The sequence below is a fragment of the Gymnoscopelus braueri genome, assembly GCF_963280865.1.
Source record: "Gymnoscopelus braueri genome assembly, chromosome: 11".
Classification (NCBI taxonomy): Eukaryota; Metazoa; Chordata; class Actinopteri; order Myctophiformes; family Myctophidae; genus Gymnoscopelus; species Gymnoscopelus braueri.
The window spans coordinates 3,988,604-4,011,167 of record NC_137613.1 but is presented as its reverse complement, the minus strand read 5'-3'; the positions used below and the strand labels follow the sequence as shown (position 1 = coordinate 4,011,167).

The 22,564-nt window shown below is 42.0% G+C and overlaps 1 protein-coding gene across 1 annotated transcript in view; it reads left to right on the top strand.

Annotated features, from left to right (window-relative positions):
* The window catches only part of LOC308094995 (uncharacterized protein), a 793,896-nt gene that overhangs the window by 734,272 nt on the left and 37,060 nt on the right, over positions 1–22,564 (top strand). The window contains exons 41-44 of the mRNA XM_080441835.1: positions 15,785–15,898; positions 16,294–16,407; positions 16,934–17,044; positions 18,148–18,258. Coding sequence (XP_080297961.1) covers positions 15,785–15,898; positions 16,294–16,407; positions 16,934–17,044; positions 18,148–18,258 — 450 coding nt within the window. The remainder of the gene's footprint in view (positions 1–15,784; positions 15,899–16,293; positions 16,408–16,933; positions 17,045–18,147; positions 18,259–22,564) is intronic.

Sequence of the window (22,564 nt, the reverse complement as noted above, 5' to 3'; positions counted from 1 at the left end):
CAGTGCCCATACCCTAGGTGGGGTTGGTGAAAGGGCCTTTCTGTGTGGAGTTTGCATGTTCTCCCCGTGTTCCCTAGGGTAGGTACCCTCACCAAAACATGTAGTAATCGTGGTTTCTATACTGCCTCCCCCTGGCCAGCCGGGGCGCCTGATGGAGGGGAAAGGAACTGGTTGGAATAACGTGTTCCTTCCACGCGCTGAAACTCCCCCCTTTCAGGTGATAAGTAGCAGCTTGCTAGCTCTCATGCATTGAAGGAGGCATGAGCTCAACAAGTCACAATATGATGCCTTGTGAGCTTGTGGATCTGCTTTTTTTTTTGTTTTTTGTTTTTTTGTTGTTTGAAGTAACGTGTTGTAATTAGAATCACATCACAGTTTATAAGTGTAAAGCAGTCACCTACACAGCTGACAGTAAGTCATGTGACCTCAGGGGAGTTGCTTGAGCTCATACATCAGATGTTGTTATAAAGAGTCCAGAGAAGTGTCTGTATTAGAGATATCCTGCACCTTTGACCATATAGCCTAGAGGAAGCCTTTATGACCAAGGTCATTAAATACCAATCACTCCTACATACCATCTCAGAGCTGGGCTATAGGTCAGACTATTTGTTTTTATATTTGACAGCCTAGGACATTATACCAACAGACTGGTTGTTAGAGGGTTTCAACATCTTGGGATGCCCAAAAAGGAGGCAAAAAGTCTGGCAAAGTATTGTGCTGTCTCTTTCTCTGCTATAATTGGTAGCCGCCACATACAGTATGATGGAGGCGCTGTTACTTATGTCTGTTGTCTTTTAAGTTGTCAGTATAAGTCTAACTATAAGAGATTGTAAATAATACACTGTAGCAATAATCTCTCTAGTCTGGTGTTATGAATGTTAACCACTTGAACCCCACACACCCTATTCTGGAGGGGAACGTGTGGCGTTGTGACACATTGTGAGCTTGTAGATCTGCTATTTTTGGCAAAGAGTGTATAGAGGGGAAAAAAGCTGTCCAAGTACAGAGCCAGGTGTGTTTTACTAAGAATAGAGGGGTGAAGGGGTTAATGTTGATGTAGTGTTTTATACTAGAACCACTTGGTATTTAATATCTAAACGTTTGTCTGAATCTGAATGAGTAAAAGTATTATAAACACAACCTGTACTGTTGATACAGGAAGCATGTCTTCAAATCACTGTTTAGTTCTGTCTGGAATATAGACGCTGATAGAAAGATCATGCTTGAACTGTGTGTGTGTGTGTGTGTGTGTGTGTGTGTGTGTGTGTGTGTGTGTGTGTGTGTGTGTGTGTGTGTGTGTGTGTGTGTGTGTGTGTGTGTGTGTGTGTGTGTGTGTGTGTGTGTGTGTGTGTGTGTGTGTGTGGCGTGTGCGTGTGCGTGTGCGTGCGCGTGTGCGTGTGGCGCGTGTCTCATTACATTCCAGAGGTGAGAGCAAGTTAACATGGTGTCACATCTTACAGTTGAACCAGTTTACAGTAATGACTCACACTGTGTGTGTGTGTTTACCTGCACTGTCAGGTAAGGGTGTAATTCTCCATGTCTGTGTCCAGGGTCACATGGTGTCATAAAAGGGGCGGGCAGGGTGAAGACACTAGCATAGACTCCCATCGTAAGAATGGAATGAGGAAATGCTCTGTCTATCTCAATGAGGAAGTTCCAATGTTTGGAACTACATAGGAGGAACGCTGTCTATGTGTCTGGGGGCGGGGCACTAGGACCTGTTGAGAACACCACCTCCAGTATGACAGATCTGTCAGTGTGTTGATTCACAGTCAACTGAACCGTCTGGACTCCATTTTGTTTTGCCTCGTCGGATCAAAGCATAAATAGTCCTGTAGCAAGTCCTCAAAAAAGCCCTTAGTTTTTGAGATACCCCCACCCGAGTTAGAACAAAACACAACCATGTTTTTTCTTATCTTTAGGGTCTCCCATTAATGAAATGGATTGTTGTGAAATTTTATTTTGGGGCAAAATTAGGTTTTTGGGCTATTCTTTAGAACTACCCCAATCTCTAAAAAAGGCAAATCCGAATAGGGCAAAGGTGACCAAAAATGCTATAACTTGAGAATGCTCACTCTTATCTTCATCAAATTTGCTGAGGTATGAACCAGGTGTCTACCCTACATCACCAAAGAGTAAGAATGTAATTTACATAAAGAAATACTGAAATATAGTCCTTTAACACATCCACCGCCAGAGGTTAATCTCATAATGTACTCACCAGTGCCAAGGTGTTTTTGTTGTTTTTTTGTTTTTTTCATGTCGCCATAGATCTTGTTAAAATCCTTAAGATTGAGCCGTGAACGGTCTGTTTACATCCGCGAGATCTCCCTGTATCTCCCAGTGAAGACCGCATGTCAAACGGACTTCCATGACTGTAGTTAGAGCGGATTACGTTAAACAGTGAAATGCGAGGAGAAAAAACTACAGGAAGAGAATTGAGTTTCAGTTTCGTCTGTAGAATGGGAGCGGGCGTGATCGTCGAAACCGGATCCCAAATAATTCTATTTCCTGTCATCAAACCGGAAACGGAAGTGGATCAAAAAAATTCCGAAAGTGCACCCGGACCGCGCATGCGCGAAAAGACCGCAGCCCGTAGGACTACGGGCTCGGCGCTTAACCGTTGGATTTAACGGCCCGTAGAACTACGGGCCCGGCGGTAAAGGTGTTAAACATACCTTTAGTTTAGACGGAAATTGTACTTTTGTAGTGAGGACTCCTCTACTTTCCCTCATTTAGAAAAAAAAATCACACCCTGTGTGAAGTGGGCGGTGTCTTGCTAGCTAATCACAATACTGAATGGAGTCAACCAATCATGTACAAAAGATAAATACATTTATTGAAACACTCTTTATGATGGACGAAACCATAACTTTACAAAAACTATGGTTTTTGTAAAGTTATGGTTGCTTATATAGGGCTATGCACATGTGTCATGTGACACTGGCCAATCACAGTCCTGAATAGATTGTGATTGGCCAATCACAGCGCAGGATAATTGTACAAATTTCCAAACCTCACTTTTAGGGCCGGTTTCACTGCCCAAGATATTTGTACATTTTTCCAAATCTCACTTATAGGGGCGGTTTCACCGCCCAAAAACATACATTTATGTCAAATAAGCTGTTACTGCATATCCTAAGATGCTATTAAACAATAACCAGTGGTTGTGTGGAGAGATCTAGTACAGTTTTATTGCAAATGAGACTTCTTTAGACATACAGACATACAGACAAATAAAACATTATAGGTGGGTGCAAATATGGGTTGACCCAAAAATAATTAGAACAATAGGTTTCTCAATGGTTTATTGTAGAATCAGGTGTACTTAATAACATATCAAAAGTTTACCAAAATCTGATGATCAGAAATGTCAAATTTCCAAGATGGCCGCCACCAGTTCCTTAAAAGCCCATTACTCCTTCATTATTTGCCCTACACAAGTAATTTTGGTGCCTAACCCCATGTTTTGGTGATCTAGGAATCCAATTAGCATATATAAATTATAGTCAAGTGATTTTAAGTACAATTACATATTAAAGCAATTGGTTATAATCATATTTAACAATGTAATTTGACATTTCTCCCTTTTCTACATGCCATAATGCCCAGGATTGGTGAATTCATCAACAGTAGATATATCATAATGTAATTCACATTCTGTTGAAGCTTTCAAGATTTATTTTGATGCCAATAAGGAATAAGTTAAGTATTACTGGGTGGTACTGTGACATTTGTAAAAACATGGCTGCCAATGTGATAGACTGGCTATAAAGAATACATCACATGGATGCACCTGGGATGTATCATCAGTGTTGTAGCCTGGGGTCATAGGGTGTTTCGGGTCTCGCAACATACACCCTCGCCCAGGTGACCCAGCCGGGGTTGATCAAGCCCCAACTTACATCCCAGGTAGCTACCCACGGTCAGTCCTATAGGGAAAGACAGGGCCACTCAGTCCGCTTCTCCGGAAGTACTCTGCCTGAACACGGGGAGGCTCTGGCATGTGGAAGGACTAGGCTCTGTGGGTTGTCTCCTGGCCGGGCTCCTCCTTCGTCTCACCAGGTCCAGGACCTGAGCGCTACGCCAGATCCAGTGCACCGCCCCGATCCAAACATTTCCTTCTGGCGTGATGGTTCCTTGGGTCGATACCACTAGATTGGGCCGTCTAATGGTATTAGCTCCACTTGCGGTTTGCTGGAATGGCCCTCCTAAAGGCCTCACCGTGGGTTTGTTTGGTTTCTTCCTCACGGAAGACACAGCCTGGGGCGCTAACCCATACTGCTCCCGGTATATAATACAAATCTATACAATGGTTAGCTTAATGTGCAACATTGTTTTCTCACTCAACAGTAAACAAACCAACATACATAAGTGTATACAGGGTATCTGCACATTTCTAAAGTTACAATTGAATTACTCTTAAGACTCAATATTCTCTCAAATATTAGGTAAGAAAGAGGCAAACATTGTGAAAATAGCCGATGTACAAGCTCACAACGCTACACTAAAAAAAAGGCAGGGGAGAGGAGTGTGACGTGGATAAGGTGCAGATGTGCTTGTCACAAACATCTCCTTATTCCTGAGACCAAGAGGAGAGGAGAGGGGAGAGGATGCTCTGAGCCATAATGATAAGTCACTGGGGGCCCCTGGAAATATTAATGGTCAGCCACCACCGACTCTCCTGTGAGCCAGTCCGACATACACCCTTGTCTGCCTGACACACAGTCATGCACCACCACGTGGAGGTCTTACAACCACCACTATGGGGGGGGCCGACCCTCCCCACTCACGAGTGCCTATCTCGGGCATAGGAGCCAGCCAGACCCGCCAGGAGGTCCATTTGGGGCCAGCATACATACATATGTATATGACACAGTCTTGCAACATGTGGAGGTCTTACAACCACCACCACTGGGGACTGTCCTCACTACCTATGCTACCTCAAGAGAGCCTATCTCGGGAGTGCCTATCTCTGGAGCCAGCGTGGAGGTCCACTTGGGACCAGTGGGACTATCCAGTGAGCCAGGCGACATAGGGACACTTCTCTCAGCCTCACGCATTAGCTAAATTCCAATACCTTAATTTCTGCCTCCTCCTCACTCCGTCCTCCAGCGTGCTGTGACTTAGAAATCGTTTGCATCCCAAATGCTAATTTGCTTTTGGAGGAGCTGAGAACGAGGAGAGCGCAGGCTCCCTAAGCCACTTGGAGTCGATCTGGCAAAGATACAAGTTTATCTTTCATGTATCGTTTGCAAAACTGTCTTCGTTGAAATGGTGAATCATTTCTGTTGGAGGTTTTGCACGTCAGACATGGGGGACAGGAGAAGCTCAGGGTCTCCTTGGCTCCTAACTTTGCTCTTCTGCGCTCCAAGTGCCCAGGGAGCAATCCAGTGACCACCATACTCCCCTCTACCCACCTGAGGGGAACCCTAGGCCCACTAAACTCTAGACCAGACCCACCCCCCATACTCCCCTCTGTCTAGGCACCCAGTAGATACTCGGTTCTGACAGCTCTACACTAACCTCCATAACCACCCCCACCCCTCTTTGCACACTCACACTGATTGCCTTCCTAATGTGTTAAAACATCTATTTAATGTTTTTCAAAATCTTGTGTCTACAAGATGACAGTGCGCTTGTCCACGAGAAAAATAAATATTCTCGTGTATGTAGGGGAGGAGTTATACAGTTGGGTAGGTAAGGGGAGGGGTGCAGAGAGATTGGTTCATAATGCAATAATTTTTTTTGGGGTGGGGTGTATAGTCAAAGATGAATTTAGTTTGGGCTAAATTTGATCCACAGAGCTATCCAAAACCTTTCAATATTGAAAACAACACTATCTATCAACTGACAATATTCTCTGCCACCACCTTCTGAATTACTGCAAATTGTGACTATTAGTTGTGTTGTGTTTTGAGGAATATCTTGAAGCCTTGTTCCAGTAAAAAAGAAATATAAGTAGTTGGAGATTTATTATATAATTAGTTAAGCGTGTGACCATTTCAGAGTGTTTTAATAGAGTCACAAAATATTGGATTTCACAATGATCTAATTGTATCTCTGCAATTTGGTCCAGTGGATGGATTCCCAGGCCCCCAAAACATGGGATTAGACACAAAACGTACTTGTCTAGGATACATAATGAAGGAATTGAGCTATTTTAATGTTTTTTTGGCACCATCTTGAAAATAACACCTTAAAAGTGGTCAAACTTTGGTAAACTTTTACACCTAATACTACAAAAAGCATTGGAATAACAATTTACCTTTTGTACTTTATATATACCAAATAAAAGTCCAAATCAAATTAAAAGTCAAATTCCTTCTCAGTTGGCATTGTTTAACCCTCCCTGAATATCTATTCTTGTGATTTTGGGGCAACATTTCAGGCAATGTTGAGGCAATTATGTACGGTATGTGAGCAAAGTACAGCACCATATTCAATCACACTCACACATGATTGCTGTGTGTGTTTCATAGTTTCATGTTTCATAGTGTGGAGAATTGCAGGCCTCACTACAGAGAAGCATTACACAAATGGCATACTGTGATTAGGGGTATGTCTAAAGAAGTCTCATTTGCAATAAAACTGTACTAGATCTCTCCATAGAACCACTGGTTATTGTTTAATAGCATCTTAGGCTATGCAGTAACAGCTTATTTGACATAAATGTATGTTTTTTTTCTAAAGTAGAGGAGTCCTCACTACAAAAGTACAATTTCCGCCTAAACTAAAGGTATGTTTAAAGGACTATATTTCAGTATTTCTTTATGTAAAGTTACATTCTGACTCTTTGGTGATGCAGGGTAGACACCTGGTTCATACCTCAGCACATTTGATGAAGATAAGAGTGAGCATTCTCAAGTTATAGCATTTTTGGTCACCTTTGCCCTATTCGGATTTGCCTTTTTTAGAGATTGGGGTAGTTCTAAAGAATAGCCCAAAAACCTAATTTTGCCCCAAAATAAAATTTCACAACAATCCATTTCATTAATGGGAGACCCTAAAGATAAGAAAAAACATGGTTGTGTTTTGTTCTAACTCGGGTGGGGGTATCTCAAAATCTGAGGGCCTTCTGCTACAGGACTAAAAGATTATTGCAGGGTAAGAGATATTAAACAATACACTGTAGCAATAATCTCTCTAATCTGGAGTTAAGAATAATAACCACTTCAACCCCACAGACCCTATTCTGGAGGAACGTGGTGTTGTGATGCATTGTGAGCTTGTAGATCTGCTATTTTTGACAAAGGGATTTGGTGTAGAGGGGAAAAAGCTGTCCAAGTACATAGCCAGGTTTGTTTTACTAAGAATAGAAGGGTGAAGGGGTTAATGTTGTTGAAGTGTTTTATACATTATACTAGAAACACATGTATATTAGCAGTAGGCTTGGTGTAGGAACAGTAATAGAGTAAAGCATTGTGTGTGTGTGTGTGTGTGTGTGTGTGTGTGTGTGTGTGTGTGTGTGTGTGTGTGTGTGTGTGTGTGTGTGTGTGTGTGTGTGTGTGTGTGTGTGTGTGTGTGTGTGTGTGTGTGTGTGTGTGTGTGTGTGTGTGTGGGTGGCAAACATTGACAGTTTTCTGATCTATTTTGACTGTAATCTTGACAGGTTTAATAAAGACCAAAGATGAGTCATTGTGAGGAGAGAGAGGAGGAGGGAACTGACAAACAGCTCATCCACAGACCAGAGCCTCCATCTGTGTCTATGAAGAGTGATGAACCTGGACCTCCACATACAAAGTATATCAATCCTCCAATACATTTTATGTTACTTTTAAACCGCAGTTATATTACTATTTGTATTAATTAAAAAATGCTCCTTAAATTGCGGTGGGTGCTCCTGATATTTTTCTGGTACTCCTAATTTTTTTTTTTATATAATCTTTATCCCACGATTTTGTAACCCCTATTTTTTACACCCAGTGCCAATTGTCTATGTAATCCTGGGCACCCACTCCCTCTGCCAACCTAGGGAGGCCAGGGCCAAGCTCATGCCTCCTTCAATGCATGAGAGCCAACTGACCTCCTTGTCACCTGACACGGGGGAGTTTCCCTGGTTGGACGTAGCGCGTGGAAGGAACACGTTATTCCAACCAGTTCCTTTCCCCTCCATCAGGCGCCCCGGCTGACCAGGGGGAGGCAGTATAGAGACCAGGATTACTGAATTTTTTTGTGAGGGTACCTACCCTAGGAGACACGGGAGAACATGCAAACTCCACACAGAAAGGCCCTTTCACCAACCCCACCTAGGGTATGGGTACTGTACTCCTACATTTTTAAGTGGTAGCACCGGTAGAAAGTTAATTTTGAGGCCTGACCAGGCTGCTGTAGCAAATCTTCTGATATCAGACACTAGGGAATGTGCCTCAAGTCAAGCAGTTGCCACCTATTTCTAAGGTTATGGAACCAGATACTCTGATTGTTTTTTATTAATGCCACGCCCACAACACACCCATGACGGTAGATGTTGTGCCTGTCTGTCAATACAGGCCCTTTAGAGTCCTCTAGATAGGACCATAGCTCTGGACACACCCCCACAGAGATAGGACCATAGCTCTGGACACACCCCCACAGAGTAAGTTAAGTCATGTGACATGGAGCTATACGTTATGTAGTTGAAATAATGCCCATAGAGTCTAATGTGTGTCCTCCCTGTGTTTATCTATAGATTATACGTTTTGTGAATGAAGTCGATCAAATCTGTCTGTCTGTCTGTCTGTCTGTCTGTCTGTCAGCTTGTCGGTCAGTCGGTCAGCCTATGTTTTATTAATATGTTTATTTGACAGGCACAATACAAAAAACAATGTATGAAGTTATAAAAACATAAAACCGTTGCATTGTATTTGGGGTTTATAGCCGAGGCTAATTTGCGACCCCAGTCCCTAGTTTCTATTGACCTTATTCCTGACCTTCTCCAGGACGCCTTACAGGGGGCGTCATTGAGTTTTTCTCTGTGTGCTGCTTCCTTCAATATATGTTCACTTCCTGCCTAGTAGGCTACTGCATAGACATATAAAGGTAGACGCCTCCACTGGCTCTGAAGGGTCTGTATGGCGGGCGCGCTTCCGCTTCCGGGGGGCAGCTGGAAATGTCCGCATGCGTCACAGAAGGGGCGTTCAGTAGGCCAATCAGTGGCAGGTGGGGGCGGGACAACTAGATTCTGACAAGTCCTGGAAAAGACTCGCTGTGATTGGCCAGTAGTCAACACGCTGTGATTGGCCAGTGCCCAAACAGGTCGCTCCAACGAACTGCAGAGGCCAATGAGGTATCTAGGTTTCTATATCTATGGGCTACTGCAGGAGTAATGCAGGTAATCAGTGTGTTGCCAGATTTTGCTAAAGAAACAAGCGGCCAGGTCTATGAAAACAAGACCAAAAGAAGCAAATTGGTTGCCTGATTATCAGCCTGAAGCTGCGTGGAGCTTCAGTCTGAAATTGTCTGCTATGTCCGCGATTACCAGGGGGAGGGGATACAAATTTCCCTAAACCAATCACAAGAGATCCACGGATCCGCCTACATCTGACGTCATCGCACAGCTTGTTTTAGCAGATATTCGCTGATTGGCTTGTCGTTAGACCACCCCCACCACCGACTCTGATTTGACAGATTTTTCTTCGATCGTGAAAAGCCACTGGCTCACATTTCAACACCAGACCAAGAGGAGCTCACTCAGAGAGTGGGCGGGGTCTATGGTCAGGAACCAGGCTAGCAAATTGGCCCAGTTTTACCATTTTACATCGGCTATTTGAAAATAGAAGATCAACAAGCTCATGTGTCACATCAAAACACGTTGTGAGCTTGTAGATGTGCTATTTTCAAAAAATATTGGGGGTAAAAGTAAAATATTTTGTTATTTTCCCAGGCACCACATATTTTCAGATGGGGGTCTGGACTCTGCGGACAGATATATACTAATCTGGGGGTCCTTGACATGAAAAAATGTGGGAACCACTGGTTTGAAAAACATTAGAAAGCAAGCCCAATTAACTCTTTGACTGCCAGAGTTTTTCAGAAAAGTGTGCTCTGCATTGCCAGAGATTTTGAGTGTTTTGACTAATCTTTGAAGACACACAGAATAGTTTGTGTTTTGACTAAAATGACACGAAATATCTCAAAAGAGAGAGCTGACTCTCTACTTTTCCTAGGAAAAGAAAGTGAGTTGCTAGCATGTGCGGTTCTTTACTTATCGGCAGTTGAATAGAGCTTGGTTTCAGCTAAATCAGCCCTTTTGAAATGGAAACCTGAGAAAAAGCCCTTTTAGTTTAGTGAACTCTGTGAAGCAGAAATCTCTCTGTAGCCTTTTATTTTTGGCATCAGTGGTATCAGACATGTGAACCATGGTTGTTTTCAAACATATTACAAAAAAAAAAAAAAAACTTAGAAATTGCTTTTTTTTTTTTTACAGATGTGTGCATTTAGTGCAGCTTTCAGTGCACCACTAAATAGCATATCTTTGTGTTTCAAAAAAATACAGTGTGTGTGTGTGTGTGTGTGTGTGTGTGTGTGTGTGTGTGTGTGTGTGTGTGTGTGTGTGTGTGTGTGTGTGTGTGTGTGTGTGTGTGTATGTATATATATATATATATATATATATATATATATATATATATATATATATATATATATATATATATATATATATATATATATATATATATATATATATATATATATCATCAAGGCATGAAACAGAATATATACAGAAAAGAGGGTAGAATATATACACACACAAGCAGCAGACCTGATCAGTTTCAATTTTGTGCAGTAGTGCAGGCATGAAAAAAAGAGGATATTCATTTCAAGTCTATTCAATCTTTATTTCAGACCCAGGAAGATACGTATCACAAATAATGCAAGTAGCCCACTATTTGACTATATACACACACAAGTAAGTAGCAGCCCTAGAACGATTTAGTATAGTCTGGCTCTGAGTGGTACTTAGCGAAACATTCCTCCTTACACAAACAGACCTTACAGGCCTTACAATAGTACCGAGTATCCCTTCGGTCTCTCTTTGCCTTGAAACACACCCTGCATCTCCTACATGGGTACTTCTTTTTGGGGATGGGCGGAAGCTTAGTAAGCACATGGGATGCAGTGTTGCCATCCAGCCTGCATCGAGGGTCACTGTGGTTGACCCTCCGGAGGACAGCCACAGGCTGGATGGCAGCCACAGGCTGGATGGCAACTCCCTCACCCCCAGCTGGTCTCGGGCTGGTCCATGACCTGATAACACTCTGCATGTAATTCAAGAGGCATTTGTGTGTGCCCTGTGGGTGTTTGCTTGTGTAAATGATAAAAGAATTGAAAAGACTTATTTCAAAAAGGTAGACTACAAATTTGTTTGTCCATTTGGTGGACTTTCTAACGAATGGATAATAAACGATGTTTTGGTCCATTTTGTCCACCCCATTCATGGACTTGTTGTAGTCCACAACTACAACAGGCCTCCGATGTGAAAACTTGCCTGCAACCTCCGTACGTGTGGCTTTCTGCCACACCTCCACCTCCGCCATTTCATTTGGGTGGAATGTGGACACGAGCCTGACAATTCGTTTGTCCCTCCATGCCAACAACATCACCTTCTCGTTGTGCCGCATCATTACCTCCCCAACTCTCAGGTTAGCAGTAGAAGCCTCTCTAATGCATGGTGGTTCACCCCTGTTTTTCCTAAGTGTTCCACACACATGCGTGTTCTTCTTCAGCAGGATTTGGCACATGGTGACTGAATTATAAAAATTATCCATGAATAATTTATATCCATGGCCTGCGAGCCCACCAAGAAGGAACACAACTGTGTCAACAAGGGAAGAATACACTCCACAATAGGGCTTCATGTTGAAGCAGTAGCCTGTTTTTGAGTCACAGAGAATGTAGGATTTTATGCCGTATCGGACTGGCTTTTGGGGATTATACACTTTGAAATTTAGACGACCACGAAAACAAAGTGTACCCTCATCAATTGAGATGCATTGGTCTGGTTGGTAGAGTTCCCTAAATTTGGAAGTAAGGTAATCCAACACAGGCCCTATTTTATGCATTTTGTCATTTTTGTCAACAACAGGCAAAGTATTGTCTCTGAAGTGGAGAAATCGGCAAATTAGTTGAAACCTGTTGCGTGACATTGTTTGGTTGAAGTAGGGTGTCGCGATGAGGTCATCTGTCGACCAGTACATGACAAGCTCTGGCTTGTGGACAATAGCTGTCAGAAATAAGATACCTAGGAATGCTTTCATCTCATGCAGGTTGACAGGTTTCCATTTCAGAGCTCTGGCATGTGGCAGACTCTCAATCACAGTGGCAATGCACTGTTGTGCATATACGTTTGTTTGTACAACTATGCCCTCCAGGAGCTCATCTGTGAGGAAGAGCTCGAGGAAGTGGACTGGATCTGTAGAGTCCAGATCAGCAGCAGGTCCACGAGGTCCAGGGTGTGCAGTGAAGGGGATCTCAGTCGGCCGCCAGTTCACCTTACTGAAGTCAGAATCCAAAACTCGACCAGGCTTGCTTCGACCTGTAAATTATCGAAATACATAATTACTATAAAATATATATTTTTTTATTTGTGTGGTAAGTGTGCAGAAAAATAAACTTCTGTCCTTACCCCTCTTGTCACTTGCAACAGGTGGTAACCTGGGGGCCTCCTCCATTTCCTCCTCTTCCTCTTCTTCCTCCTCCTCCTCCTCCTCCCCCTCCACCTCATCTAAAAAACACAGTAATAAAATATAAAAGTTTGGTAAATAAAAATATGTCTCAGGCTGGTCCATGACTTTATGATGTAAATAATAAGGTAAAATTATTCTTACCTCTATTACTGCCAACACATGGACCACTAACTCCAGAAGTACCAGCCAACTCCTCCTCCTCCTCCTCCTCATCTGAAATCACAGACAGAATCATGTCACAGGTAGTTGGTAGTTCATATACAAAATCAAATCAATTTACAATTTAGGCATTTAGCAGATGTTCTTATCCAATTAGACTTACAAAAAGAAGTACATGCTTTTGTTGACAATGAAAAGGGAAAAATCCTTTGAAAATAGCAGATCTACAAGCTCACAACGCACCCGTTGTGAGCTTGTAGATCTGAAATTTTTTGGGGTGATCTTTTTGTGGGGGTAGATCAAAGGTAACTATGGTCAGGATCACAGCGAGCTTGTAGATCTGCTATTTTTGGGGCGATCTACAAGCTCAAAGATCTGCTATTTTCAAATGATTTTTATACATTTTATACAATAGCCTACATACAACCCCCACAAAAAGACCATGCCAAAAATAGCAGATGAACTATATAGCAGATGAATAAATAAACGCTCGCACACCAGGGCTCAAACTGGTTGTAGATCTGCTATTTTTGTGGCGGTCTTTTTGTCGGGGTAGATCAAAGGTAACTACAGTCAGGCTCACAGTGAGCTTGTAGATCTGCTATTTTTGTGGCGGTCTTTTTGTCGGTGTAGATCAAAGGTAACTACGGTCAGGCCATGTCAACAACAACCACCCAACAACAACAACGAGTGATCCTGTTGATATAACCTGACCTTCTAGTTCTTTGATGTATTTTATTATTACATCGCATGCAGAGGGGGGGGCTTCTGCACCTGTCCAATCCCCCTCCAAAAAATCTTTTTTCTTTTGGCCTCCCCAACATCCCTTTTCATGGCTACTGTCTCAATCTCTCTCTCTCCATTTCCACAACTCCAATGTCATACTTGACTCGCTACACTGCGTAGCTACAAAATTACCCTTTTACGTGAGCTTTCAAAGTGAGCTTGATTTTTATACATTTTATACAATAGCATACATACGACCCCCACAAAAAGACCACGCGAAAAATAGCAGATGAACTATAGCAGGTGAATAAATAAACGCTCGCACACCAGGGCTCAAACTGGTGCAATACAAAATAGCAGATCTAGCTCACAACACGGCGGCGCAAGCGACGCGTTGTGAGCTTGTAGATCTGCTATGTTTTATTGCGCCACACAATACATCACATGCATAGATACAGTATATAAATACATTCATTTGATTTTATCTCAAACACGATACAAATATAAATCTTCTTACCACTAGCAATCTGGAAAAGAATAGGACCAGCGTCCTCCCTCAACAGAGGTTCCCAAAGTTCCTCCGATTCGGCGTCCGATATATCCGAGGACGGCTGAGAATTATACTCCGACTCCACAGCCTCACGTACACGGTCAATGCCTGTTCTGCTACTTCGGCGTAGTCCTGTAGCAGTCACGGTACCTGCAGTCTCAGTCCCAAGTACAACAGGTGGTTTATTCTCTGGCGGTTTACTCTCTTGTGGTTTACTCTCTGGTGGTTTACTCTCTGGTGGTTTATTCTCTGTATCAATCTGGTGATCCTCACCGATTGCCTCAATCTTCACACGAGTGGTGGGTTCCTCATCAGAGAGCTCACTATCAGTCTCAGGTAGAATTCGCTTCTTCACACTGAACGCCATTGTCTCCTCCAAAGTTTGCTGACGACAAAACGGTCCCGTTTCGCCAGCTGCTGCTCCGGTCCTGCTGCACGAACCGCGACGGCCGCCACGGGGACGGGGTCCACGGGAAGGTTGTCCACGACCACGAGACGGGTGTCCACGACCACGAGAAGGGGGTCTACGGGAAGGGGGTCCACGAGCACGCGAAGGGGGTCCATGGGAAAGGGATCCACGGGGACAGGGAGTGGAATTGCCCTGGGATCTAGGCATGGCTCAAACTAAACTAAACTGATCAAACTAAACAAAATATATCGACACGAAATCTACTACTAAATATAACTACTACTAAATAAAACTACTACTAAATAAAACTACTACTTACTACTAACTAACTACTACCAAATCTCAACTGCTTGCTGCATGTGTCTCAGTACTGTCTGTCTCGATCGATTTCTCTTGCCACAACACCAATGTCATACCTGACTCGCCACAAGATTGGCCACAAAATGACCTCTTTTTTTTTTCTTTTTTTTTTGTCACGTGATATCTCGTGTTCTACATGACCCAGGAGGCCCAGGTTTTGGCAAAGGCTGGGGAACAGCGTCATCTGGTGGAAAACCACTGAAAACCCAAAAGTTCCGTTTTCCCGTCCACGGCCATTAGAGCCTTAGATGAAACGGACGGGAATTCCCGTCCGGGGCAGTCAAAGAGTTAAGCAACTGCACTTAAAAAAAAAGAAAGGGGAAAAAAAGCTTATTATAAGCAGGCATGGCAACACTAGTAAACAGGAAACTCATTGATGTGGGGCTCCCCACCTCCCCTACTGGTCACGCCCACTGTGGCATCTGTCTAAATGGTAAATGGTAAATGGTGCATTTATACAGCGCTTTTATCCAAAGCGCTTTACATAGATTGTGCATTACATTCACCCATTCACACACACACACCGATGGAGGAGGAAACCATGCAAGGCACCAACCTGCTCATCGGGAGCAATTAGGGGTTCAGCATCTTGCTCAAGGACACTTCCACACTAACTCTGGGGGAGCGCCCCAGCCCGGGATCGAACTGGGAAGCTTGCGGTTTCCAGTTCACTCTCCCCGGCCACTCTACCGCTAATCCACTGCCGCTCCCTGTATCTATCTATGCAACTGTTACTGTGCTGCATGTTTAGTAGTTTATTGTATTTATTTATTTATTGTTGCTCTAATGTTGTGAGGCAAAACCCATCTATCTGACGCCCTTATACTTGTATAACTGGATGTAACAATACAGAATCTTGAACGGACTGATGTTTTCATTCACATGATAATTATATAAACATTTGTGTGATTCCAGAAGTCTGTACCACAGACCAGAGTCTCCAACACCCAGCTGTGTGTCTATGAAGAGTGATCTGTCTAAAGGAAGACCTCCTGACTTCAGTAATGAACCTGGACCTTCAGACACAGAGTATATGAATCCTCCTATACAATATACACAACACTATGACATGACAACACAAGACAAAATATAATAACAGCATGGTTTCCCTGCCCAATCTTAACAGTTGGTTATAAGTTACTATGTGTGCAGTGTGTGAATGAAGTGGTACAAATCACAGAGTGGTGTTCAGTGGTGAAGCTGCACTATACAGACTGGCTGCTTGTGTTCATGTCCTATCTATTAACAAACTATGGAATTTCTATGTTTGCAACTGCTATTGTAATGCATTTTTACTGTTTGTATTGTTATTTTATTGCTGTCTTTCTTGTTGCTGCAACTTTGAGGAGCTGAAAAAAATTGTATAGTACTATAACGGTACATAATGAAGCAGACTTTTTCATTCATATTTTTTATGATTCCAGAAGTCTTCACCACAGACCAGAGTCTCCAACACCCAGCTGTGTGTCTATGAAGAGTGACCTGTCTAAAGGAAGACCTCCTGACTTCAGTAATGAACCTGGACCTCCAGACACAGAGTATGACAACACAATCTCATTCTAAGTTTCATGTTCAAGTTAATAAAACACAAGACAATATATAATAACAACATGGTCTCTTTATAGATTATAAATGACTATGTGTGCAGTTTGTGAATGAAGTCGTACACATTAAGCGCAGCGTTAGTTCAGGTATCGGCACGCAGGAGAGTAGGCTACAGTGTAGCTGCTACATACTCATCCCCCCCCCCCACCCATTCTCATTCACTAACAAGGTAATGCATTCATACACCCATGTAAGTCAGACTGTCTCTCTGCACTATACAGACTGACTGCTTGTCTTATCTGTGCAAACTATGGACTATATATCTATGCAACTGTTATTGTACTGTTTTACTGTCTCTATTGTTATTTTATTGCTGCCTTTCTTGTTGATGCAAGTTTGAGAAACAAAACAAGAATTGTAGTGTTATAATAATATAATGGGACATAATGAAGAATCTTGAACAAGCAGATGTTTTCATTCACACAATAATTGTTGAAACCTTTTTTATGATTTCAATAGTCTTCACCACAGACCAGAATCTCCAACACCCAGCTGTATGTCTATGAAGAGTGATCTGTCTAAAGGAAGACCTCCTGACTTCAGTAATGAACCTGGACCTCCACACACAAAGTATGTGAATCCTCCTACACAATATACACAACTCTATATGACAACACGATCTCATACCAAGTTTCATGTTCAAGTTAATAAAACACAAGATAATATGTAATAACAACATGGTCTCCCTGCCCAATTATTATAGATTATAAATTACTATGTGTGCAGTTTGTGAATGAAGTCGTACAAATCGAGCGCAGTGTTAGTTCAGGTAGGCACAGCAGGCAGGAGGGTAGGCTACAGCGTATAGCTGCTACACCCCCATTCTCATTCACTAACAAAGTAATGCATACATACACCCATATAAGTCAGACTGTCTCTCCATGTTCAACCTCACTCATCTCCCTTCATTCCCAACACGTACGTCCTCAATCTAATGGTTCATTCATGTGGTATATTTAATCAGAACACTCTTCATGCTCATTATTGGTTCAGCTCTGTTCCTGCAGCTGTCTGTTATAAAACTCCCTCCACCTCCCCAGCCTCCTCCTGTGGCGTGCCATCTAAGTTATATGTATGATTCTGTGGGTTGTAGGATGTTTTATCTGTGTATCTTAACTACTTATGCTTGAAGGGCTCAATATTTAAATGTTTTTTTTTGTGGATTCTATGTTTCTTTTGATTGTATGTTAATCTATATAGGCCTATTAATGTATGCCCTTAAAGGGTTCCTGTTATGCAATAACTCTGCGTCTTATGCACTGCTTCTGGGGGGGTTGTGATCTCAGATATTATGTGTCATGCTTGCACAGATAATCTGTAGTATCACAGGAGCAGAGTCACTCCGCCAAACTGAATATGATAGCATTGCAATACATGATTATTCCTGACAAAAGTATCTAACTGAAATCACTATGTGGTGTTCAGTGGTGAAGCTGCACTATACAGACTGACTGCTTGTCTTATCTGTGCAAACTATGGACTATATATCTATGCAACTGTTATTGTACTGTTTTACTGTTTCTATTGTTATTTGATTGCTGCCTTTCTTGTTGATGCAAGTTTGAGAAACAAAACAAGAACTGTAGTGTTATAATAATATAATGAAGAATCTTGAACTATCGATGTTTTCATTCACAAAATAACCATAGAAACTTTTTTTATGATTTCAATAGTCTTTACCACAGACCAGAGTCTCCAACACCCAGCTGTATGTCTATGAAGAGTGACCTGTCTAAAGGAAGACCTCCTGACTTCAGTAATGAGCCTGGACCTCCAGACACAGAGTATGTGAATCCTCCTATACAATATACACAACACTATGATATGACAACACAATATCATGCTAAGGACTGTACATGCTAATTACTACAGCACATGACTACATAATGGTATAGCCTCCCTGCCCAATATTAACCAATATTCGTAAGTTATGTGTGCAGTTTGTGAATGAAAACGTACAAATCACTATTATATGTTGTGTTCAGTGCAGACTGACTGATTGTCGTATCTGTGCAAACTATGGACTATATATACTGTATCTATGCAACTGTTGTTGTACTGTTTTACTGTTTCAATTGTTATTTTATTGCTGCTTTTCTTGTTGATGCTAGTTTGAGGCTAATTACTAAAACACAAGACAACACAAGACACAAGACAACTTTCATAATGGTGTAGCATCCAAGCCCAATATGAAGTATAGATTATAAGTTTGTGAATGAAGTGGTACAAATCACAATGTGGTGTTCAGTGGTGAAGCTGCACTATACAAACTGACTAAGTGTGTGCATGTGCTATCTATGCAACACAGTATACAATATCTATTTATCCGTCCGTCCGTCCGTCCGTCCGTCCGTCTGTCTATGCAACTGTTATTTTACTGCATTTTTCATTAAATCAAATTGACCCTTTTTTCCCAGTGACTTCATTGGCCATTGTCTTACTTCGGGGGCTCCATACATTCTAACACCTTCTCTCCCACACAACGGGGATACCATTACATTAAATATTAAATATCGATTAGCTTTGTTTACACAACATTTCAATCCCACTCACACCTCACAGGTACGCTTCATTTGTCTTAGAGACAGAAAAAAATGATCTAATATAGACCTATAACTCGGAACGTGTGCCGAGAGGAAAATATTCCCAGAAACCTGGCCAGTGGCAATCCACGTCCTTAAATACCCACAGTTCATTCACTTTTACTTAAAAAAATAAAATAAAATCTGGTAGCGACAGAGTAAACAATGTTTCCTTATAGATTAACTTTTCAAAGTTACATTTATGCCTGCTGTCTGCAGCCAGTGTCTGTCTCCATGTGTCCAGACTCACTGAAGAGCATAGATCTGATATATTATAACTCTATGGCATAGATATGTGACTGCTACAGGTGAGACCTTCCCCAAGTCGCCAGGTGAGAAAGACTAGATAATCACGAATTAAATTAGATTTTTTTTTTTGTGTTTTTAGTTTTTTTTCATATTAACACAGTTCTAATGTTGAAGAAGGTTTGTATTCTATCAGAAAGCCATTTAGTAGTCATTAAATGGTTACAATTAGATTGTGAACAAGCCTCTGTTTGTAACAGAGTTTATGTGTGTATTTTGGGGGTTGAACATTCATGTCCAGCATTTGCATAGAGGTTTCGATTGGCCTGGCTATAGGCTTTGTTCTCCAGTTTCACTCACCAGAGTACCGTAGCAGCGTTTCATTCATGTTGCTACAGTATCTTTGTTTATTCATTCATTTTTACAGTAATGTTACACTCTGCAGAAATCCAAAATAGCCGACCTACAAGCTCACAAGGTGTTGTGTTGTGAACTTGTAGATCTGCTATTTTCATGAAACCTGAAACCTTTTGTATGTCGCACTTTGGCGTTGATTTTAGCGTTTGGTTTGCGAATGGTTTGCATCATTTTAATCACAAGGCCCGTACCTTTAAAATGGTACCGGTATATAGATTGACTATGTAGATGACACACACACTAGTCTAGTGTTTGTTTGTCTGAAAAAATGCAAATAAAGGCTTGTTTCGCCGCTGCGGCCGTGTGTTTCCACAGCACCACCAAATCGTCTAAAATATTCTAAACCCACTATAGCAATCTGGTAATATCAGGCTACATATCACTTAAATGTCAGAGCTTAACTCGGCATGTAAATATGATATAAATGAGTTAATGTGAAGTGGAATCGAAAATAACAGTGGAGGACTCGACGAGCGTTAGCCGAATGTGGCTAATAGTTAGCTTGTATGAGGTTACTAACACACTGTTTTTAGCCAAACGCGGTAATGTCCGCTCTGCATTAGTTATCGACGCAAGTCGCGTTATTACTCTCGTAATTTTCATGTATTGTACATCCCAAAATAAAATTTATTAACCATGTTATGGTGCAGTGATGACTTTATATTTGCGCAACATAATACTGTGTCTTTTTTAAAGGGCTTCCGCATTTTCTTCTTCGTTGGTGTAAACACTGACACGGTTGCCAGATTCTTGAGAGAGAAATAAGCAACCAGTTCAATGAAAACAAGCCCAAAGATTTAAGCGACTATTAGGCTATATGAGCACTTTAAACCTATATGCATCGGCTATTTGAAAATAGACGATTTGGAAATAGCCGATCTACAAGCTCACAACAAAATAGTAATTACAAATAAAAAGCAGCTACCAATATTTGCAAGCAACTTTACAGAAAACGAGGACGCTTATAATTAGTATACATGGCAACACTAGTTAGAAACAGATCTGCTATGAAAATAGCAGATCTACAAGCTCACAACGCGTCGCCGCATTGTGAGCTATTTTGTATTTTGATTGAATACTTTATTTAGAAAATACATTAATGAAACCAAATGGACCCATTTGGGTATTTTTTTCATGTAAGCCAGTAGTGAAAAGGGCAAACTTGCAGTTATGCATTAACAACTCAAGCCCTGTTTCAAACAGTGAAATTAAAAGACAAGTTGTGAGCTAATTAGTATACATGGCAACACTAGTATGTGAAAAAAAATCTATTATGATGATGATTATTTAATATGCCTATTTTTTTACAACACACCTCTATGGGGGTCCCTGGCACTAAATAGAGCTGACTGAAAGGTGTCAATGGGGGAGTGATTAGAGGGGTGGCTAGGCTGAATAAATTACCCATTGTTCACGCCCATTACCTGGAGCTCAGAGGTGCTCGAAGTGACAATTCTTTAGAAGGGATTATCTCAATTTGCACTATTATAGATAACCAGTTTCAAATGAGCACATCTTCTTCAAATATGTTCCTGTAAAAAAAACGAAAATGAAAAATGCCAACTTGCGGCATAAAGCATTGTACCCAGTCACATATGAGCTCCATTAGGAATGGTAACTAAGTGATAGCTGTAGCTGTGAGCTGGAATTAGGCTACATACTGTAGGTTCCTAAAGCATAGGTTAAGTCTTTGATGCATCACAGCCACAAACAGACCTATAGTCTATATAGGCAGGGGTGCCCTAGCCTGGGAAGCAAAGCTTTTCGGGTCTATGATCCGGTCGGGAGCGGAAGTAGCCCTACGTCACCATGCGCGTCATCCGCGTCATCAGGTGACCGGATCGCGACAATCCGGAAAGACGTCACCCCAAAATAGGTCTGTCCTAATAAAATCCTTGATGCGGCGTAGTTTAGCTTATTTTTTAAATATAAATGTGAGTGTACTTTCCGGAGACTAATTAGCGTCTGTATTATCCGTATTATCCCACAGGGAAATTCTATTCCATTTAAATAGGGATTGGGGAACCAAAACAAAGCGGCACCGCAAAACCGTGCTCGAGAAAAGCTTCACCGGCGCGTTTCAATGTTGCAGCGCCCTGCTTCAAAATTCCGCCGTTTTTCGCCCCCACCAAGGTTGGTGCGCTGTGCTGTGCTGCTTTTATCCGCCAGATTGGGACGTTCGCGGCATATTTTGCACTCACGGTGCGTTCATCATCAGTGACCAGCAGTGTGCTGCGAGTGAGTCGCGCGACTGACTGTGTCTGTGTATCAGGATTCGAGGCCACACTCACACAATCACGTGCAGCATGCGTCCCCTCCCCCTGCGCTTAATGGCTGTGTATGGGGCCGACTCGTGCTTTAGCGTGATTGTGTGAGTGTGGCTTCAGGAAGTAAATTCCTGTCCCAGCGGTCCCAGCTGTTAGTACGCAAAAGCGCTTCCCTTCGTCTGATTCGCGCAGCATGCATTTTGACGACGCATGCGCACCTGCGCACCAGTTATGTGCACCCCTGTATATAGGTCTAAGAAGCGCTTCCGTACACTCACTGACTATCTTTATTGACACAAACTCAAAATAATGACAATAATGACAATGATAGTCCTTGACATTTCCATGTCAAGGACGGTAGGACCCCCACATTGACATGCATTTGGCTGCAAACCCCCATCTGAACTCAGAGGGACTTGCATAACAGAAGATTTGTGCATTTTTCAAAAACAATCTAGATTTAACTAAATGTTTTGAAAATAGCCGATCTACAAGCTCAAAACGGGCAGTGATTGGATGCATTGTGATCTTGTAGATCAGCTATCCCAAACAAAGTATAAAATAGGGTTAAAGTGGTT